The sequence below is a fragment of the Lichenostomus cassidix genome, chromosome 3 (assembly GCF_008360975.1).
Source record: "Lichenostomus cassidix isolate B80296 chromosome 3, HeHo_3.0, whole genome shotgun sequence".
Taxonomy (NCBI): domain Eukaryota; kingdom Metazoa; phylum Chordata; class Aves; order Passeriformes; family Meliphagidae; genus Lichenostomus; species Lichenostomus cassidix.
The window spans coordinates 63,959,547-63,979,655 of NC_139483.1; the positions used below are offsets into that span (position 1 = coordinate 63,959,547).

At 40.9% G+C, this 20,109-nt stretch overlaps 1 protein-coding gene across 1 annotated transcript in view; it reads right to left on the reverse strand.

Annotated features, from left to right (window-relative positions):
• DCBLD1 (discoidin, CUB and LCCL domain containing 1) overlaps window positions 1–20,109 on the reverse strand; it is a 46,258-nt gene that overhangs the window by 25,655 nt on the left and 494 nt on the right. Inside the window, 1 exon segment of the mRNA XM_085056105.1 lies at window positions 5,281–5,493. Within this exon segment, the coding sequence (XP_084912231.1) occupies window positions 5,281–5,493 (213 nt within the window).

Consider the following 20,109-nt stretch of genomic DNA (forward strand, 5'->3'; position numbering starts at 1 on the left):
GACAGGGGATATGATGAACAGGGATTACACTTCAGAGGTAAAAACTCATCCAGAGTACAAGTCTTTCAGAAATAACTTACAAAACCAGCAAGGATCTGTTGTATGAAAACACCTGCACTCCCAAAAGTCATCTCCATCCCACATTCACATAAATACTTTGATAAGCAGTAACTCTTCCTCACCCTCTTACAAAGAGAGATCCTCTCTGCTCCAACCCTGACATGCACATGTGCAGGGGGAACCAGCATGACCCTGCAAGGACATGCCAGGAGACAAAAAGTGCTGCTCTATGCCTTTCCTTGCAGGATGCAGGGAAGGTGGTGTTTAATACTCTGCAGATATGATATGACAGAGTAGTCAGGATGAGACAGCCTCGTTATTCAACATTTAACTCTGTGCAACACAGCCTGACCTCAGGCTGAGTGATAAGCATTTCTTGTTTTAGAAAAAACAAATATAACTTTCAGTTAACGTTTCCAAAGGTTGCCAAAGACTGCAATAAAGGAAAGAAAAAGGCAACTGAGTTAGGTTGGGGAAGTTTAAACTTAAAATGGAGTGGCTGGGCTACCTGCACAGGCTGTAGGTCTGCCTGCTTGACCTCAGGTGAGATCCCCACTTTTAACATAGTTGTGCTTTTAGCCAAATCCAAAGACAGAAGCACAGCAACAACTAGGAATCATGAGTGAAGAACTGTAGTTTAACAAAACCCAGAGAATAATACACTGTGTGCAGTTAACAGGAAAAAAGTTCCATTAGATAAAACAAGACGCTGACATTCTTTGCTGCATCAATCCTTCCAAAGCTGAAAACTCAGGATACTGCAACCACTCAGGCGAAACCCAACTGTTAAAAAGTTTTGACTGTTAAGAAACTGCTTGTCTTGATCTTCAACAAGAACTTGTCTGGGCATTTCTCTGGGTTTCCTGAAATACCAGAAACAATACAGTAATAACAAGTTTCCTTTGAGGGATGAAAAAGAAACCTGGACACACCCTTTATTCAAACAAGATATTTATTTCAATACATAATAAGGAGTGACTGGTTGATGAATCCCCTCAAGTCATAATGACAGGTAGGAAGCATCCAAAGGCATTCTGTACCTTTAGTGATGGGGTGTGGGGAGAAGAAAACATTTTCAGTATATTCTCTGTTTCACGTTAGTTACCAGCTGTAAATTATGCAAGAACAAGTCAACTGCACTAACTCTCCAAATTATTACTAGTCACTCAGCAGCTCTGACATCCACCCCAGAGGAACACATCAACCTCCTACTGACTGCAAGTGAATGAGGAAGTAAGTAGGCACTTATCTCTTCTTTCGGCTTTCTCTCCAGTCAAGACTGATGAACATCTCACAAAATTAAGGGAAAAAAATAAGCCATTAGATGGGGAATGAAATAGAAAAAAAGCAAGAAAAAGGGGTCAAAAGAGGTACAGAAATCTGATAGAGACATGAAAAGAAGCAGACTAAAAGCTGTTCCTGTCGAACTTTTAAAACATTTATGATTCACCTTCATAAGTAGTGCAAATTTTGTTCTTGAGAACTACAGGGCTGACATGGTTAATCTTGTTTTCACATATCCCTTTAACTAATTAAAAAATCAGAAGCTCTGCTTCAGAGCTCAGTATTTTTAATATGCTCAGATAATGCAATTAACTCGAGAAGAAAAGCATGTCGGTAAAGGCTGCACCTTGTCTGCACTGTGAGATTATGCTCATATTAATTTTCTGTGGGACAAAAACCACCATATTTTAATCCAGTGAAAAGCTGTGCCTTTGAAACAGAACATGATTATCTATTTATTTCTCCTAGAGACAACACGTGCAAAGCTGTGCTAATATTTAAATGTTTGTCAGACAAAGGTGACTCAGTTTCACCAAAATGGGTGTTAGGCTCCCTTTGCTGACTGATGATTAATATTTTCACATCTACATTTGGATACAGAGCTAACAGCTTAAAAGAAAAGGCTTGCTACAGGTTCCTTCCTCCAGTGAACACTGAAGAAAATAATTTGCAGAGTAATAACTCAGTGTTCAGACACTGTATGGCTCCAGTTTTAGAGCTTCACTAAGATTAATTATCATCTTTTAATTGCAATATTGGAGAAATCAGAATTCAATAGCTGCTTTCACAGGTCCATCAAAGCTGAGAAGCACCAAGGGTGAGAAGAACCGTAATGTCACATTTGTGTCTTAGTTGAGACTCAGAAAGGCTTCAGTAGATCAGCATACACAAAAACTCTACATGCTTTTCTAGGAATTAATTGTATTCTTCTATCTGTCTACAAAATTCATTGAATGTCCTGAACTTAAATAAAATTTAAGTGTAAATGGTCTAATGTAAGTGGTCTAATCTGTAGTCACCAACTTACAAAAGTAACATTAATGTTCCCACTAACACAAATCAATTAATCCATTCACTTGTATTTAACAGCTTCCCCTTGCTGCATGGAACATAAATACCCCAAAGACAAATTGAGTTACTCCTTGCTGTATTACAAAAATCCCTGCAGATGGTTATAATGATGAACGAATCACAGTTAAATGTAAAGACTGGAAGAAACCTTAAAGGAAAACAATACTTTATCATCTGGAGTCTTCTTTAAACTAATTTTATATTTGCACACACAGTCTAGTATTTTGCCTCTAACCAATTTTTTAAGCTTCAGATATACTCCTCCACAGATGTTTGTACTCATACTGACATTCATACTGTTGTCTTCTGTAGAGCTGAAGAGATCAACACGATATTTAAAACATATTTCCCTTTGGACCTTATTGTCTTGTAATTGCAAACCTCCTAAATAAAGAGCAAAGGCTACTCAGCCTAATTTGAAACATGAGCAGTCTTCACACTGCCAGCATTCATACTTTGCTTTTTAGGTTTTCCTTTTTAAACCCAGGTCAAATACAGAAAACACACAAAGATTAATTTCTAATTGCTCAGATGTTTTCAGTGCCTGCAAAACAGTTTCAACTCTCCATCATCCTGTGAAACAATTTCGATGGCTCAGGTCAGTATCTCCTTGGCCAGAGGGAAGATGTTGACCTGCCTGTAGATGTTCATGAAGAGGGAAAGGTTGCAAAGAGGAGATCTGAGTTCGTAAACAGCTGTCTAAAAGGGCACTCAACAGACTGAATGGATGTTGCAGTGCTTATTCACAGGGCTTCTTTTGCTTGCATAATTGCATATTGAAACCCAAAGCTATAGCAAGACTGTTGACTCAGAGAAGCTCTAATCTCATCTAAGAATTCACATGTCTTTTAAAACATAATCAACACCATGAATTTATGCCTATAGAACTATTTCCACATCCATTCTGCATAGATTTGCCTGAATGTAGAGACTCTGTAGGTATGCTGGTGGGAAAGTTTACAGCAAGCTGCAGACCACAAAAACCATTACAGATGGCATGTCTGCCTAAGCTATAAAACTGGTTTTATCAGATATGACCAAAATCTGCTAATTGTGCAGTTCATTACTGAGAATGCAAATTATAGTCCACATGCATCAGACATTACCAATCAGATCTGAAATTGTGTGTGGGAATACTTAAAAAAAATTAATTATGTGGATTTGATTGCATAATACACAGGTATTCTGTGCTTATAAGCTGAATAACTGCAGGATAAATGATGTGAAGATGCCTTCAGGCTGATCTGTAAGGAGCCAGAATTTCAATCAACATGCAAGCTTCATTTTTCACTTCAAAAACAATATATTGATTTATCCCTGTTTCCAAGAAGATCCTTGGATTAGAAACGTCAAGACAGCATCAATAAAAATTATTCAAAGATATGCTAATGCAATATTAACCACATATTTCTTACTGCCTAGCGCAGACAGACTGTTTCAGGTGAACACAACTCATTACTTAGTTATGAAACAGATCATAAAACCATAGAATGGCTTGGGTTGTAAGGGTTAAACAGCATTTAATTCCAACCCTCCCTGGGTTGGAACAGTGATAGTACATCCCCAACTTCTCTGGGCAACCTGTTCCTGTGCCTCACTACTCTCACAGTGAAGAAAAGAATAAATACCATGAAAAAATTCCAGCAGACATGAATAGAAATGTTTCTTACGCCTCAAATCAAGTTCCATGCAAGGCTTAGATATCAGCATGTCACTGCCCACTCTCAGTGCAGGTTGTTTCAAAACGCAATACCTCCCCCATGAGAACAATAATTACCTTTACCTTCCTTTGTGAGCAAGCCTTTAATACCTCACTTGATCTTCTCTTACCAGATGAGTGACAAGCCTATCATGCTGATAAATGAACTACTAAGATACCCTATGAGATCTCATCTTTGGAGAACCGCATACTTTTCTGAGCCAAGCAGCAAGGTGGAAAACCTGCAGAGGCTCTGTGCAGCTCATATCTTCATCACATTTTTCCCTTAAATCCATTCTGCTTGTTAAGTGCAGTACAGCACATTTAGCCTCAGCTGACTGAAGGGCTACACAGCCCACTCCCAGCAGGCAAAATTTTATGAACTGTCAGTTCAGGAGTTTATTCCTATATTGTAGAACTCCTTGCAGCTTTGAATTTAAATTGGACTTCTGAAAAAGGGTGCATGACTTGAAAATCAGTTTGACTCTTCAAGAAAGTGCAGATCAGAAGTTTCAGTGACAACTGGCTGGGAAAACCATTTTGAGGAAGGCCTCAGGTTCTCCCTGGGGAGAATCCTGTTGCCGTTATGATTGTTTTAAGTGCACAGCTACAGTAGATTATTTGCTTATCTTCCTGTGCAAATCACTTACAAGAGTGGAGTCTGGCTGTATGCATTTAATATCTGCAAGTATTAAACCCTGTACATTAGTAAAGTGGCTGACAGCTAGCAATAGTAAAAGTTATCTCCTCTCTGAGCCATGGACTGCCTAGGAATAGAGACACACAGGATCACTGACTCCAATTTCCCATCTTTGTCTAGTTTGTGAGGAAGCTCTTTCCCTACACAAGAACAAGGCTGATGTATGGACTTGCTGTACCAAAACTGAGATAGTCCAGCTCTGCAGGTCTGAAGGCAGAGCCCTCAGGACAGCTGTTACAGAGCACATCTCCTCGTAGCCCAACAGCACAGCATGGCAGCACCCTCAGCCTTGGCAGAGCTACACACAGTGTAAGAGATAATGGTTTCCCATACAGAGAGAAACATACTTGAATACAAAAAGGAGGAGGAGAGGACAAAGGCTGACATTTCTTGCATTTTGCTAAGCTGGCTTTCACTCACACTTTTATCAGTTCATGCATCGACTGTGGCCTTGTTGCTTACATACCATGCATTGTAGAAGAGCTCTGGATGGTAAGGTAGCTGGACTCGCATTTCTGTGATTCGATATCCAGGTCTCCAATTTTCAAGATCAGGCGTTTTCCTGGAGGCACTTGGATTTTCTTTTCACAAAGAGTGTAGTTTGGGTATGTCCCAGGATAGTTCTTGGATGCCAGTGTCCCACTGTCTTGATACATCACTGTGTGCCCACATCCGTCCCCTGCAGCAGGAGAACAAAAAGGAAGAGAAACAAAATGTATTCTTCAATAAAAAACATGTAAGAAAATACAGGCCACATAATCATGTCTCATGCACTTTTCTCTTTTAAAAAAGTATTTTGTAATACTCCACCTCAGTTCTGCTGTTGTTGGAGCATAGGTAACTGAAATAAATATAGTCACATTTCTCTGGTAAAACAGTAGAAAGGACGGTTGGAAACACTCATGAGCTAGGGTGTATTTGACAATGATGTACAGACAGTGTCTCTATGTCTTTCTGCTTTACAGCCAAATCCTACTGAACCCCTGATGATGCAATTCCACATGTGAGAAGCAGGATCCTTCCTTAAATAGTCTTCTCCCAGTCATCAGTCAGCATTTTATTTCCATAGTAATAGCCATCACAGAGAGGGTAACTGAGTCATACATGAAAGCACAGACATGATTTAACTGCATGTTATCACAGACCCGACTCATCTTATTTTCCTGTCATTTTTCTTGTGCCACCTGCACAATACAAATAGCACAGGGGACAAGGTGAAGACACAAGAAGGACTTCCAAGTGGGATATGCACTGTTAATGGCCCATGGGATACTTTGCAGCAGCATGCCCAGAAATGCACGTGCTGCTGCCTCCTTGCTCTAGGGGTGAGGGTAGGTGTCCTCAGAGTGTCTTCATGGCACTGTGTAGGAGCCAGCTGGGCTTTGGAACCTTTCCTTGGTGGAGACACATCTGAGAAGCAGCTGCAGCAGATCACAGGACAACAGGAAAAGGCACATGGAAATGCATGGGGGGATGTGTGGACTGACATGGAAAACAGGAAGCATCCACAGAGGGGGAAGGAAGCAGGTATCAGATAAGAGACCTTGACTACTAAAGGAAGCAATTTTTACTGAACTATTTAAAAGCATACTAGTTACTTAAAATTTATATGTTAAACCTTAAGCCATTCCATTCTGCTCAATGTCCCAAATAATGGAAACTTCTGTGACAGTAGACTAGTTTCATGTACACATACATTAACAGGCAGTCCTCAGTTTCAGGGCACTTAGGGCATAGGCACTCTTTCCATAGGAATCTTGCATACTATTATCCTTTATCTCGGCACAACTGAACCTAATCCAAGAAGTGTTAACAAAATAAAGAATCCTGCAGAGCTGGGAATTCATAATGTTCAATTTAACTACCCAAAATTTTACTTTTGGGGATATTTTGGGTAAACTGTTTTGGTCTGTGCCATTTTAATTACTGTCTGAATTTGCTTCCAAAATCATTAGGAACAACAAACTTAAAGTTTGATAGGATTATTTTAAAATGAACAACTAGGAATGAAGTGCTGAAAAAGAAACATGCCAGACCAAGAGCTGGGGGGGGAGAAAGTGGCATGCTGTGCTAAGATAAGCTCCAAGCTATCAAACTTTGACTTGCTACCGTATAATTACACTGCCATTTCATCCAACTCACTCAACTGCTTTTTCACAAGCAACCACATTTATTTTGAAGTTTTGGCATTACTACTAGCTTTGTTGCCTGCTATTTATTTTTGTTGCAGGTTCATGCTGGGAATAGAGGTGAATAGGAGATACAGATCCAAAACCATATCAATGTAAAACATATTTAATACATTTTTTTTCAGATCTCCTTTTTCACATGCTTTAAAAAACATCTGTTGTTTAAGTTTTTTAACCAAGCACTATTGATTTCAGGATGCATAGGAAAATACTCAAAATGAAAGACAAGTTGGACTCATGAGCAAATCACCTTTTAATGGAAACATTTGGCAACCTGAATGAAAACAGAAAGAACATTACAGTAGATGAGTTGTCAAATTTCTGAACAGAGAGAGAGGTCCACAGAGGTCCAGTCAGTGTAAAACCAGATAACTTCCAGCAGGACACAGGACAACCTTGATGTCTGTGTAGCCAACTGCTGTGAAGTAAAAAAAGAACAGCCCATGGCCTTTAATTTAAACTTCATGTTTCTAACTGTGAGTATTTATTTTAGCTGGAATAAAGCAACTACAATACTTAGTTTGGTTTGCAACTTATCCTTATTAGGAAGGAAAAAGAAAAACAAAGGGAAAGTTACAAAACCACATGGGGATGAATGAACTCCTTAAAATGGAAAGTCTAGTGTTCACACAAACTTCGTCTCACTGGGCTACATTCTGGCCTGCGTCACCTTTGTACAATGCCAAGGATCTTTTGTGGTGCTCAAAAACCTGTAAAGACCTCGCTATCATGATAAGACCCTGATGACTGTCCGGGTCACAGAGCCTCATATTTCTGCTGAAAATGTACAGGCAAAACTGCATATGAGAGACCTCAGCCTGCCATCCTCCTCTGTTGAGGTTACACAAGGTCTTGTTCCCAGGGAAACTCCTTTTTTTTTTTTTTTTTTTTTTTTTTGTTAAATCTGTCTTTGAGCCAGAACATTAACACCAGAACATCTTTTGAGCTTAAGAAAGCACAAATACTATTTTCTGACTTTTCACTGGTGGAGCATGGCCATCCAAGCACTCCAGCTGAGAGAGGAAGACTCAGCATCAGCCAGCACCTATAACATCCCTAGCTGCCTCAGCTCTGCCTGACTGCCTGCCACCCAGGAAAAAGTAATGATAAAAATTAGTTTGCCACAAGAATTGAAGTGATGTCCAAAAAATCAGACCAAGTCTTAGCAACTACTGTTTGTTACAGAGAAGGCTGGCTGCAGCTCTGAATTTTGAGTTTCTCAGCAAGATTAAGATTCTTCTTTGCTCTGGTACACTGAAATTTGCTGAAAAACACAACCTAGAGAAGGAGTCAGAAGGTATAGAGGGAAGGTAGAATACAGCTCAGTCTGACAATTCAAAGAGAGAATTAATGACTAAATATTAATACAAAACTCACAAATATAACATCACTATATAACAAGGGCTCAGAAATGGAGGCAAGCTGTAAGGAATTCAAAGCATATCCCTAGTTACATTTTCAAATGTAAAATGTGAGCAATACTGCCATTAGTTTTGTTCTTATTAATTTCCACAAGAAATCTTGATTTTCAGTATGAATGTATTGACCAAACTTCAAATACACTGAGTTGAAAACACAACTCCTTGTCCTTATGAAAACTATGGTTTAAACACCTGATGTCAAACTCTTTTTCTAGAGGCACAGCTCTTCTGGATGGAAATATGTTTATTCAACCAGTCAATTTGACACAGAAATTCTTGCTGACACTAAATTTTCACTTATCATTACTTCTGAGAACAGTTTTCTGTCACCCCATTTGGCAAGAAGCTGGCAGCCTTGCCTCAGACATCCAGGTTTCATCACTTCTCACTGGACAGGACAGGAGCAAACTAACATATTTGAGCACCAGGCAGTCAACAACCAGAGAGTCTAAACCTACTCAAATTTAATAAAATCTCTCCTCAGCACTGGGAGTTATTGAAAACACATCAAACATGCTTTGTAGAGCAAGTTCCCGTAGGCATTTGAATCAAGACCAAGATCATGATCTCGGAATCGTGGGCGACCACCTGTTGGCCTACATGCAGGTTGTACTAAAGATCACACAGAGCTGGAATTAAGGCTGTTTACCAGAGATAAAAATAATCTCTTATGGTTGACGATGGAAACAACTCCCCAAGAAACAAGAACCACAAGTGGCACCTTCTGCCACAGCAGCAGGCACACCACTCATTCCTTCCCCAGCCCAACACACAAGCTGAGCCATGGTGTTTCACTCCTCTGCCCCCTGGGCTTTTCCACCCCTTGGTTGCACACACGTGTGGATGTGTACAGCAACTTCATCCAACCACTCAGCACCTTCCCCTCTCAGACAGGGAAAATGCTACAGCTTTTCAAAAAAGTGCTATAAAAAGTTTCCATGTGCTGCACCTTTCAGAAACACATTGATTCGGCCAACTACAAAAGACTTAGAGAGTATGATACCAAAGCATTTTCAAAAGCATTGCTACAATATCCTGGCAGCAAACAGCTGTCTTTTTCATCCTTCTGATTCACCCTCACGAAGCAAATCATAACAGACTTGGACTCGCTCCAGTGCTAAATACTTGTTATACCTAGGCGTGATCATGCACTCAGCCTGCAGCTCCCTGTCCTCTCCCATTCCCTTGGACGAGTCCTGGTGGGCCCCAGCATTTCCCACTTGGTCTCCCTGGTCACAGGCTAATGCTACCTGATGCCCCTTGACTGCCCACTCTTTCCACCAGGATGAAGTCCCCCAAAGCAACCTTATTTCCCTCCCTTCCTACTCTCTCCCAGTCTGACATCCTTTTGAAAGCCACCTTTGTGGTGGTGCTTGGGACAAGGCAAGCTCTCCCTATTCCACATGGAGGACAGAGAGCAGAGCTGTTGGGGGCTCATGGCCTGTCCTTCTTCCATGCAACTCCTTCTTCCTTTGAGAGGAGAGAGCAGAAAACTGAGTTTGAATACCTAAATTCTGAATTCTGCCCCAAAAAAATCAGCATTCTCTGAAGAGCTACAGCAGCAAAAGGACACAGTCAAAGTAAGTTGAGGGTATGGCTCTGAGAGCTCTGATGAGAAGCCCCACAAGGAGAAAAGAGATTTGTCTCATCTTCCACATTGCTTTCACTGAAGCAATAAGTCCAGCTTATTAAAAGCTACAATAATAACTGAATCAAGTTTTACATCTGTGTTTGAAATAAAATTTGAGTTATGCATAAGAACAGATAAGTATCTAAAAAAGAAATCAACTCCTTCCAGTCAAACCTGTGCCCTCTCTGCTCATGTGGGATAGGAGAAAAGCCAAAGAAAACCCAAATTTTCTTGCCAGTTGCCATCCAAATCTACTGATGCTGTCAGAAAACACTTTAGGTTTTCATACAACTACTCTGACCTTCATCACTAACAGAATCATGCATGCTGCAAACACAAATGGATTCATGCCTTCACTGCCTTCTGAGATGTTGGGAGTAAAATGCAGAGTTAAGTGCTTTATCTGTAACCTCCCTGCTGCCAAACCTGGGTCAAGAGCATCAGCTCTTTGCTGTGCCATTATAACAGAAGAGATCTCCACACAACCATCACCTAAACCCATCACTTCTACAGAGAATGGTGAGATGTCAGAGCTTTGTGCTTCTTCTGGCAGTAAGTTCAAGCAGGTGCCTAAAAAAAGGGCAACACCCCAGGCCTGAGGCATGGCTGGGCAGGTGAATACCCCTGGTCCTCATCATCAGCAGTGCTGGGGCCCAGAGCCACATGACCCATGGGGGAGGTGGGGGGAGTGGCCACACATTTGGGGATTTCACAAGCCACTGGATTAACAGCAGATGTCATTTACATCATCCAAGCAACTGGTTGAGCCCTGCTTCAAAAGTATATCAATCCACAGTGGGATTTTTTCAGAAGTCCGGCTTTTTGTTCTTCATGCTATTTTGTGGATACAGAAAAAAAACCTGTTTTCAAATAATGAAAGAGAGCATTAAAAATTAAGGCAAGTCTATAATTATCTGAAGAAAAAAGCAATGATTGTCCGCTTCCATGGCCTTTAAATTAGTATTAATATCTTTTTAAAGGAAGAAGTGTCCCCCACTTCACAGTATACCCCTACTGCAAAAAAAAAAAAAAAAAAAAAAGCAAATAGCACGTAAACATTTTCTTTGAGTTGCATTTTAATTATCTCCATTAGGAAGTCAGGAAACATTTTATCCTCTGTGCTGCAGCAGTTCCTGAGGACACTTATTTTGCTGCTCAAGCTAACCAAGTGGTGGCTTGCAGGAGGGCCAAGAGCAGGAAGAGAAGGTAGAGCAGCAGAAGAAACAAAGGAACGTTGTGGAGTGCTGATTTTGTTGCCTAAATTACTTACTTACCAACTTCAAAGGGATGCAAAAGGAGAAGGAGGTCAAACAAACCACAGCATTTTTTCCCCTCTTCTTCACAGACATTATTTACTGTAATGTCCCTCTTAAAGTAGAAATGAGAAGGAAGAAAGTGATCTCCACTTGGTTCCGTGGCGATTCCATAAATCACAAATTCCCACCACACGCCCAGCTGCAATCACCCCCGCAGCCGTTCTGACTGCGGCTGGGAACTGGCTTTCCTCAGGGTGTCCCCTGCAGCCAGCCTCAGGAGATGCTCTGCCTCAAACATATGAAAAGTTATTTTGGTAACTAGTTGGATTGCCATCATCAAGTACAGAAAAAAAACCCTGACAACCCTTCTGAATGTCTTATCTAGAAAAGTAGCTTACATCCATACTTGCATTTTTCAAAGTTAGAGTTTTTTAGCCATTGCAGCACAGCCATCTGGATGCAGCCAGGCCAATCTTTCCAGTTGTGCTGACGTACATGGCAGTGACTTTGCAGGATTGTTACGACTGACCTGGGCAGCCTTGGCTACCCAAGAAACCTCTCACCTTTGCAGAAGTTCACAAAGACAAAAACCTAGCAAGATCTGAGATTTTATTTATTTAGCTGCTAAATAGTTAAAAGAAGGCAGAAATCTACTTATAAGCAACTTCTATCAACAGGAAGCCATGTCCCCTAAGAGAGAATTTCACACTCTGCATGCAGGTTTGAAACCCGAACAAGTAGTAAAGTCTTACTTACACTAACACAAATGTGAGCCACTATCTGGTTCCATTGCAATCTGTGAAAGACAGACAGTACCAGAGTACATGTCAAAAATAAGCATGTTTTAGTCACTGCTTCCAGGACTGAGGCAGTACACCGAAATGTAGCCTGCCAGAGAAGCGAGCTTCAGTACTGGGATTTGCTTTTCAGCACTCTAAATACAGCACTCTTGAGCTTGTGGGTGTGAGAAAACTTCTATGCCTTTTTAACTGCTGAAACAAAAGAGATTTGTGATTTATTTATTTATTTACTGCATGGCTGAATTTAAATATTTTTCAATGCTTTCCTTTTATGAAGGTGGCATATTGCTGTGATTGAACACCTCAACATCTTATTGTTGTGTGGGTTTGGACAGATATGAGAATGGAGCTACACATGCATGGAAATTTCAGAGGAATCTCAAGCAGAATCCTGTTTCTGCAAAAGGGAACCTGATTTTTTGTTTTCTAAATAAATAAATGCCTGCTATGAAATACATGTCCGTATTATGCGCCTCAAGTGCAGAGAAGGCACCAAGTTCATGCCCAAGCACTTCTTGTATCTTCATGCTTAGAAAGAACCATGAAGGACTACTAATAAATGAGAAGATGGTCACATTCCTCCATCAGCCACCCATGCAGAGTAACTCAGGACCTTGGTGATGCTTCAGCCCTATGAAGGCTGTGAGGAGTAAATATCCCCCAGACAGCAGTTTCTTCCCTGCCCTTCTGCCTACAGCATCCCAGAACTGTGCCAACGTCACAGGGCTGGAGCAGGAGATGGAGGTCCCTCGTGCCCTGTGCTGGGCTGTCCCTGGGTGGGGGGAACATTTTGCCATTAGGGCATCCCCTCTAGTTCTGCTGATTTGAGGCAAACATGCAGCTCGATTTTTATTAAGGGCTTTTCAGGCAAAGTGGGAAATGCTAATCTTAACTAAGAGTCATATCATATATATGCAAATTGTTTGCTCTACTTTCTCCATCTGTTTTCTTCCCAGGTTTTTCTCTTCGCTGTGCTTTACTGGAGATTAACTTACAGTATATTGCACCAAATTTGGACTGTGTGGGAAACATATGCTGCAAGCTCAAGGCCAGACTTGAATATTGGGTTGCGCAGGAATAGGAATATTCACAGCAGTGCTGAGGACTGACAAACCCACAGGGACAGGAAATTCAGAGACACCAGGGTAAGGAGAGGCTGAAGCAGAGCTGTTCCAGTTACAGTAGCAGGTGGGAAGGCAAGATTTCAAAACAGTTTTAATTTGGGCAAGAGGAAATGGCTGAACATGATAGAATGAAACCACATACTCCCTTTATTTTAATATGCAATTCCCTTGTTAGTGTGATACAAGTCAAGCAAGATAGACAGTTATCAATGGTGGAGGATGGCCTCTTTTCCTAGAAATCAAACTTGTCCTGACTTCCTTGAAAAATCACACATCCACCTTTTATGCCTGCACACCTATGTGGAATATGCAATTTGTTAATAATAAAGGACAAGGGAAAGGACACAATTTTTCTCAAAGTAAATTATACAAACATGCCATTGTCATCAAGGTGCAAATCAACAAATACCACAAGAGAAAACTAATTGGTTTGTGGTGGAAACAATAATTGTCATTTATCATCAGAAAAAAATTTATGTCTTTTGACTCAGTTAATCCAGTGTCTAAAAAGCTATTTACTCCACAATTATTACAAACTAACAACAAATTTTTTTTGCAACTCCAGTAGAAATGGAAGCAAAATTTAACTAAACTAAGATGAAGAAATAATCAAAGAGCTCCTCTGACCTGATGCACTGAAAGCAAGAAATGTCCTTTGTCAGTATTGTCACAGGACCAGCCTGCTTGATACTCGTGCTCAAGGTACTAACCACAACGGTACATGCAGAAGTTCCATTAACTATGAAATTGTGTGATCTTCCCAGTTCATTGCAATTACATGTAGTTGCTGTGAAAGATATTTTAAACTAAGAAAATAGAAAGGAAAGCAGCTACAACATTACTTAAGTACTGTAGTGTTGGTTGTGGCACTGCATGTGACCTACAGCATCATTTCTGTGTCCTCTGTGGCACTTTAACGAGACTGCATAAAAGGTATTTGTTAATGGATGTAGAAAATAGTACAGAGGAATATATTTTATGCCACCCTGTGTACACCACTGATACTGAAACTCCGTAATTTTATTTTGACCATATTTTTTTTTATTAGCAGTAGTATTAAACAATCACATTCTCAACTTTTGAAACAGGATACAGCAGAAAGGTCTAAACAGTCTTTCACTACCTCAAGAGCGAATATCTCAGTTTTATTTTGCTTTCCGCCTATAAAACAAAGCAATTGAATTTCATTTTTAAAAAAATAGTATATTCATTTTCAAAACACAAGCATTAGCAAGGACCATGAGTTTAACCACATCTCTTCTGGCTGTGCTAAAATACTCCTAGATCATTAAGTGCTGACTTCTTGGGTTTGAAAATGTTAACACTCACGACCACCCAAAAAGCCTTCAGTAGCTCAGTCATTTGAACTTCAATTCCCCCGTAGCATGCTGACACAAGAAACATGGGATAATACAAACTCCTGCCTTTGGGAGAAAGCTGACACAACAGGGAAGGCAACAGCTCAAATGTGAGCCGTGGACCTCACCGCTAAAGCGTCCCAGCAGAGTGAGATCCACAGTATACCCCAACTTATTTTGCAAGTTAAAATAGATTTTTGCATACCTGGAGGACAAAGTGTGGACTTGTTGTTGTTGTTATGAGTTCATTTCACAAGTGAGGCATGGCTGACTATTAAGTCAAAGCAACACACCAATACAGAACCGGTGTGGAACCAAATCAAAATACTAGTTTCAGGCAGAAGCCACACATCTCCCTTCTGCACGGTTGCTGCAGCTGCAACAACAAGGCTCAGGAACATAACAAAGCCATTCTGTTCGGGTGGGTGAAGAAATCCACCTATGTTTCCAGCTTTTTGAAGTCTCTGCTGCTACTCCATGAAGAAAAGTTTTGTTTGATTTCTGACAGGACACACACAGGCCTTTGTATAGCATGAGGGATCACATCCAGAATTCCCCATGTGTTTTTGTAATTTGAAATAAAGCAAACAAACAAAATTTTTATTCAGAAGACATGAACATCTGGAAGATGACATCAACATGACTTCAACTTTAATGTCAAAGCACTAGACTGAAATCCAATATTGTTGAACAATTTGTGGTGGAAATGCCAGAAACTTGAACATCATGGAATAAAATTGTGATGGATACAAGGTTTCTGCAGCAACTGAGGGAAGAAACAGTATTTTAGAGCTTAACTAAATGCCTGATAAACACCAGTGAAATTACAGAAGTGGCTTGGGCCAAAACATGTAATACTAAATATAAAAATGGTCCTGTACGGGTCCTGGAGACTGGGTTTCTAGCCTTGCCCTGCTCTGCTTTCCCCATTTATTCTTCTGTCCCTTGTCATGCTGCTTGAAAACATCTTTACTGAAGCTCTTTGGAGATGGGCAAATACTGGACAGCACAGGTGCACTCATCCTTCTCTCTGCCTGTGTGGGGGAGCAGAACAGAGCTGCCACCAGACAGCAATCCTGTCCCATCAGGGGAACAGAAACAATGAGTAAGTTCACACCAGAAGTAATCTTTCTCAGAGGATGAGAAAGTACCACCACCACCACCACCACACTAAGCCTTCACGTCTTGGAAAGAAACTCCTGAGAGGCAAGTCCTGGCTCTGTCAAAAGAAGAGACAGGGAGAGAGGCAATGAAAGACCAAAATGCTTCCTCTCCTCAAAACATTCAGCTCCCAGGCTTAATTATACAGGATCAACAATTCTAACCAAAACTACTGGCAGCCTCTCTACGTACAAGCATACAGCCAACCTCAAAAATGTGGCTTTAGCGCTCACACAATTTTCACAGACAAAAATCAGTTTAATTAGATAGTTTGTAATTTCTTTTGAAAGCAAAAATGAAGGTATCTGTATACTCTTAAAACTAGTCAAACCACTATCCTTTTTTATTTAAACATCACTATTAGCTTGTCCCAGTTTGAAGTTTCCCACTCCCAGTTGTAACACTAATGAAACCTTTTGGGGAAGTTCTGTGCTCATTCTTATGCATTGCTATTAATATTTTTTATTGCAGTTAGTTGGGATCCAACACCATTCCACTGAATCCAGTCAGAAGGATTTTATTTTGATTTTGTCTGGCTTGTTTTATTCTTCGCAGATGGTGCAAAGCCATATGTTGATGAGTACATGCCACAGGAGAGGATCTGATCCGATACAGCCAGCCCCAAACTACAGTGATGGCTATGCTGAGGACTTCAGTGCCTGCCACCACACAGGACCACACTTCTGGGCATGGTGTATTAGCTCAGATGGGCTTTCAAAGCTGTAGTAGTCCTGCTACCTAAGATACTTCTGAAAAGATACCTTAGGCATCTGTATACAGTAGTGTGACCATGCTCAAAGTCAGCATTTTTTCAAACTAATTTTTACTGTGTAGCCCATGTAACTCAGGCGGACTAAAGGTCACACAGTTTTGACAAATACAAATGAAAATATTTTTGCATATGCAAATCAACAAATAATTTTCATGAAATATGATTCAACAGCTGTGCAGGTAACAACTTTCCCAAAGCATCTTTTTCTCCCTGCATTGTCAGCGAGACTCCTGCTGGCCTCCCTGTCTTTGATTTTATTTGGAATACATCCCCTGATAACCTAAAGAGAAGTACATACAAAGTGCTTAGAGCTATTTATAGCAAAGTCTGTGTGACTGAAAACATTGCAGTTTTCTTGTGGTGGGTACGCGCATTGCTTATGAACTGCAACTGGAAAACTGTTGCCTCCCTCTTTAGCAATTCTAGTCAGCATTCCCAAGGCAAGAGGGAGGAAGCCAAGGAAGGAAACAGACATAAGGACAAAACGCAAACAAACTGAAAATTTACCAATCACTTATATTCAGAAACTGAAGGGGGAGGGGGGTGGTTGGGTACAAGAAACATTCATCTCAATCTGCATTTCAAACTGCTGGAAATGGGCATACAAAGTGGATTAGCACGATCACACCAGTATTCTTCAGTAAGGGTTTTGTGCGAGCCCCTGAGAACAGGCATAATCTCTCATAATTACTGGGTACACTGTTGTCACATTAAATAACAGCCTTTCCTCAAAACGTTTAAAAGCTTATTCCCCATCGATTCTTCTAACTGGGCATTGGGTGCAACTGTCAACGCATCCAGGAATACAGCAAGCAAAGCACACTCCTGGATGCTGATCTACAAATCCCACATGAACTAGTTTCATAGCTGTACTTTATTTGAAGTGAAAATAAATGAGGCAAGAGCAAGAGCAGTGGCTTAAATCTTGTACTTAATAGATTAAAATCCCCATTCCTCTTATGTCTACCTACAAACAACCCTCAGTCAGTTTTAAGTCCTACTGGCCAGAAATGTGATAGAAAATGAGCCAAAACTCTGAAAGACTCGGATTCAACTCTGATTTCTGCTGCCCAAAATCACATGGGTCAAGGTCTTGCTCAACAACACCAGAAGAAAAAACAGAGAATGGTGAAAGGCAAAGATAATGTGCTCAGGTTTGCCTCCCTTCTGCCTTGGGTTTTAAATGCTGGAGGAGATTTTTAGAGGAGATACCAGGATACAGGATGACTGTGTGAGGTTGGCAGGCAGGCAACAAGGTATATTTTGTAGTTGTCAGCAAAGAACTGGCAACTGAAACCCCAAGAGAAGATCAGTGTACAGCAGAATAAAAAGAGAAAAGAACCACCTTTTATTATAAATCCCAAAGCTATCTATTACTCATGGACAGTCACAGATGTAGTATTTGTTCCCAGGTGAGATCTACTAAGCCTATAAATATTTTTAAATTAAAATAATTTCCCTTAACACTCAGTCCTTCTTATTGCCATTTTATGGACAACATAATTCCATGTCCATAGATTCCTCAGACAACATACACATTTAACATATTTTCAAAAACAGAAAGAGAACTGACACCTGGACTCTACACAATCACACTCAGATATGAGCCATTCTCTGAAATAACCAAGCCACAGTGAAAAAAAAGGGGTCTTAATTTGAAACTGAACTAAAAGGGCAGAAGCTGTAACAGCCGCTTTATCCTTGTTCTGTAGCACCCCTCAAGAAAAAGTTAAGAGGAAGGTAAAGGCTGCATGGTGTGCAGTCAGCTCATGAGGAGTCAGAAACATGAAATGCTTCATTTTAAAAAATTTATATTTTAAAATCAGTATACTTAAACCAGTGCATCTTTTTTTTTTTTTTAACCAGCTGGTGGGAAACACCAGTGGTGACGAGATACAGAATCATCTGAAACTCGAGCCTGATTCACTCTGGCACTTCTCCTGCTCCATTACAACTTTTAAATCAAGTCAAGAAGCTTGTGTAACAGCAAGTTTGTATCCACTTATCCTTATCTCCTTTCTCCACTGGTGTGACTTTAGAACACTTAGCCCCTAATTTAAAAGGTAATAGTAATAAACAAACACAGGAGAACTTCCCCCGCGGAAAAATGAAAGGAGGGGGGAAAAAAATAAAGATCTTCTTTGCTTTCTGGGCACGGGATGTATTATCTTGTAAATCTGAGTTTGGTCCAAAGAGAACCAGACAAAATATTACGTGTGTTTCCATTCTGTTGATTTGATAGTAGAAACATTTAAAACATGAATACAACAAAAGTGGTTTTACCAATTCATTTGGGAATATGGACAAGAAGGGATATTCATACTTTCTACTGTGTTACTGTATGCACCAAAACCCTGTGAAATCCCAGCGGATTTACTATTACTCACTTGCTCCCCAAATGACTTTCTTCTCCCTGATGTTACTGCGTGAGGGACAAGCATTGGTGAAAGAGAAAACAACCAAAAAGAACCCTCAAAACACTGATTGAAAGAAGGCATTAAGGGAGTATTTTTTCTTTGCTACATATGTTTCCTGAAAAGTATCAAATTGGAATCTCAGCACACTGAGGACAGAATAGCAAAGCTACCATGAAGCTGGCAAGTAGCAACACGACTCACAACAACTTCTCCCTTTTGTTGGAGGTGCATATCAGAAATCTCTGTAAATAGGAGGTTATGGGAAGAACAGGTATAAATCAGCAGAAGTACCTTCTGCCAATGCCTGCATAAAATGCTAATGCACAGCACAGAGTTCTGAAATTTGCAGCCAAGTCGGAACATTAATACGGGACTCTTAAGTTATCTGAATGCATTGTCAAGCTCATTATGATGCTTAGTTTCCAGTATTAACTATTGTATCGGTAGCTGCCAATGAAGTCTTCTAAAACTGATCCATCAGGCCACGCAATGCAACAGCCAAAAGGTTGCAGCTCTGCGGTAGATGTCAGCTATACTTGTAATTTACACAGGAAGCTTAAAAACACAGGGTAAAGAGAATAGTACCAGCATCCTAATTGCAACAAACTGCACTATCACAAAAAGGCTCATAACATCCCTTTGAGATTCCTGCGAAACTTTGTCCCGGCACGAGTATGGGTATTTCACTTGCTCAGCGAGGCAGTGGGAGAGCAGATCTGCCTGTACCCAGCTATGGGACAAGGGCTGCCGGCCCCAGCCCCAGCCCTGGCCCCAGCCCCAGCCCCGGCCGGAGCAGACGCGGTGCTGCCGGTGACCGAGCGCCGCCCGCCGCGCCCGGGGCTCCCGCCGGGGCTGACAAGGCGCGCCCACAGCCGGGCGCCCAGGTGGCCTCTCCCTGCCTCCTGCGTGCAACTTGCCGGAGACTTTTCCGACACTCATCTGACTTATAAAAAAAAAAAAAAAAAAAAGTCCTAATTAACAAAGATCAATAAAGTCGTAGTATACATTTACCGTAAGGCTGGTTACCACTTTAATCTCGCAGCTACTCAGACACAGGGATAAACCAGGCGAGGATTAACCAGGTCAGCTATATACAGCCCCGAGAGCAGCTCAGGCTACGCTCCCGCAGAGCAGCGAGGCGAGGACGGCGGAGCCAGCCTGCAGCAC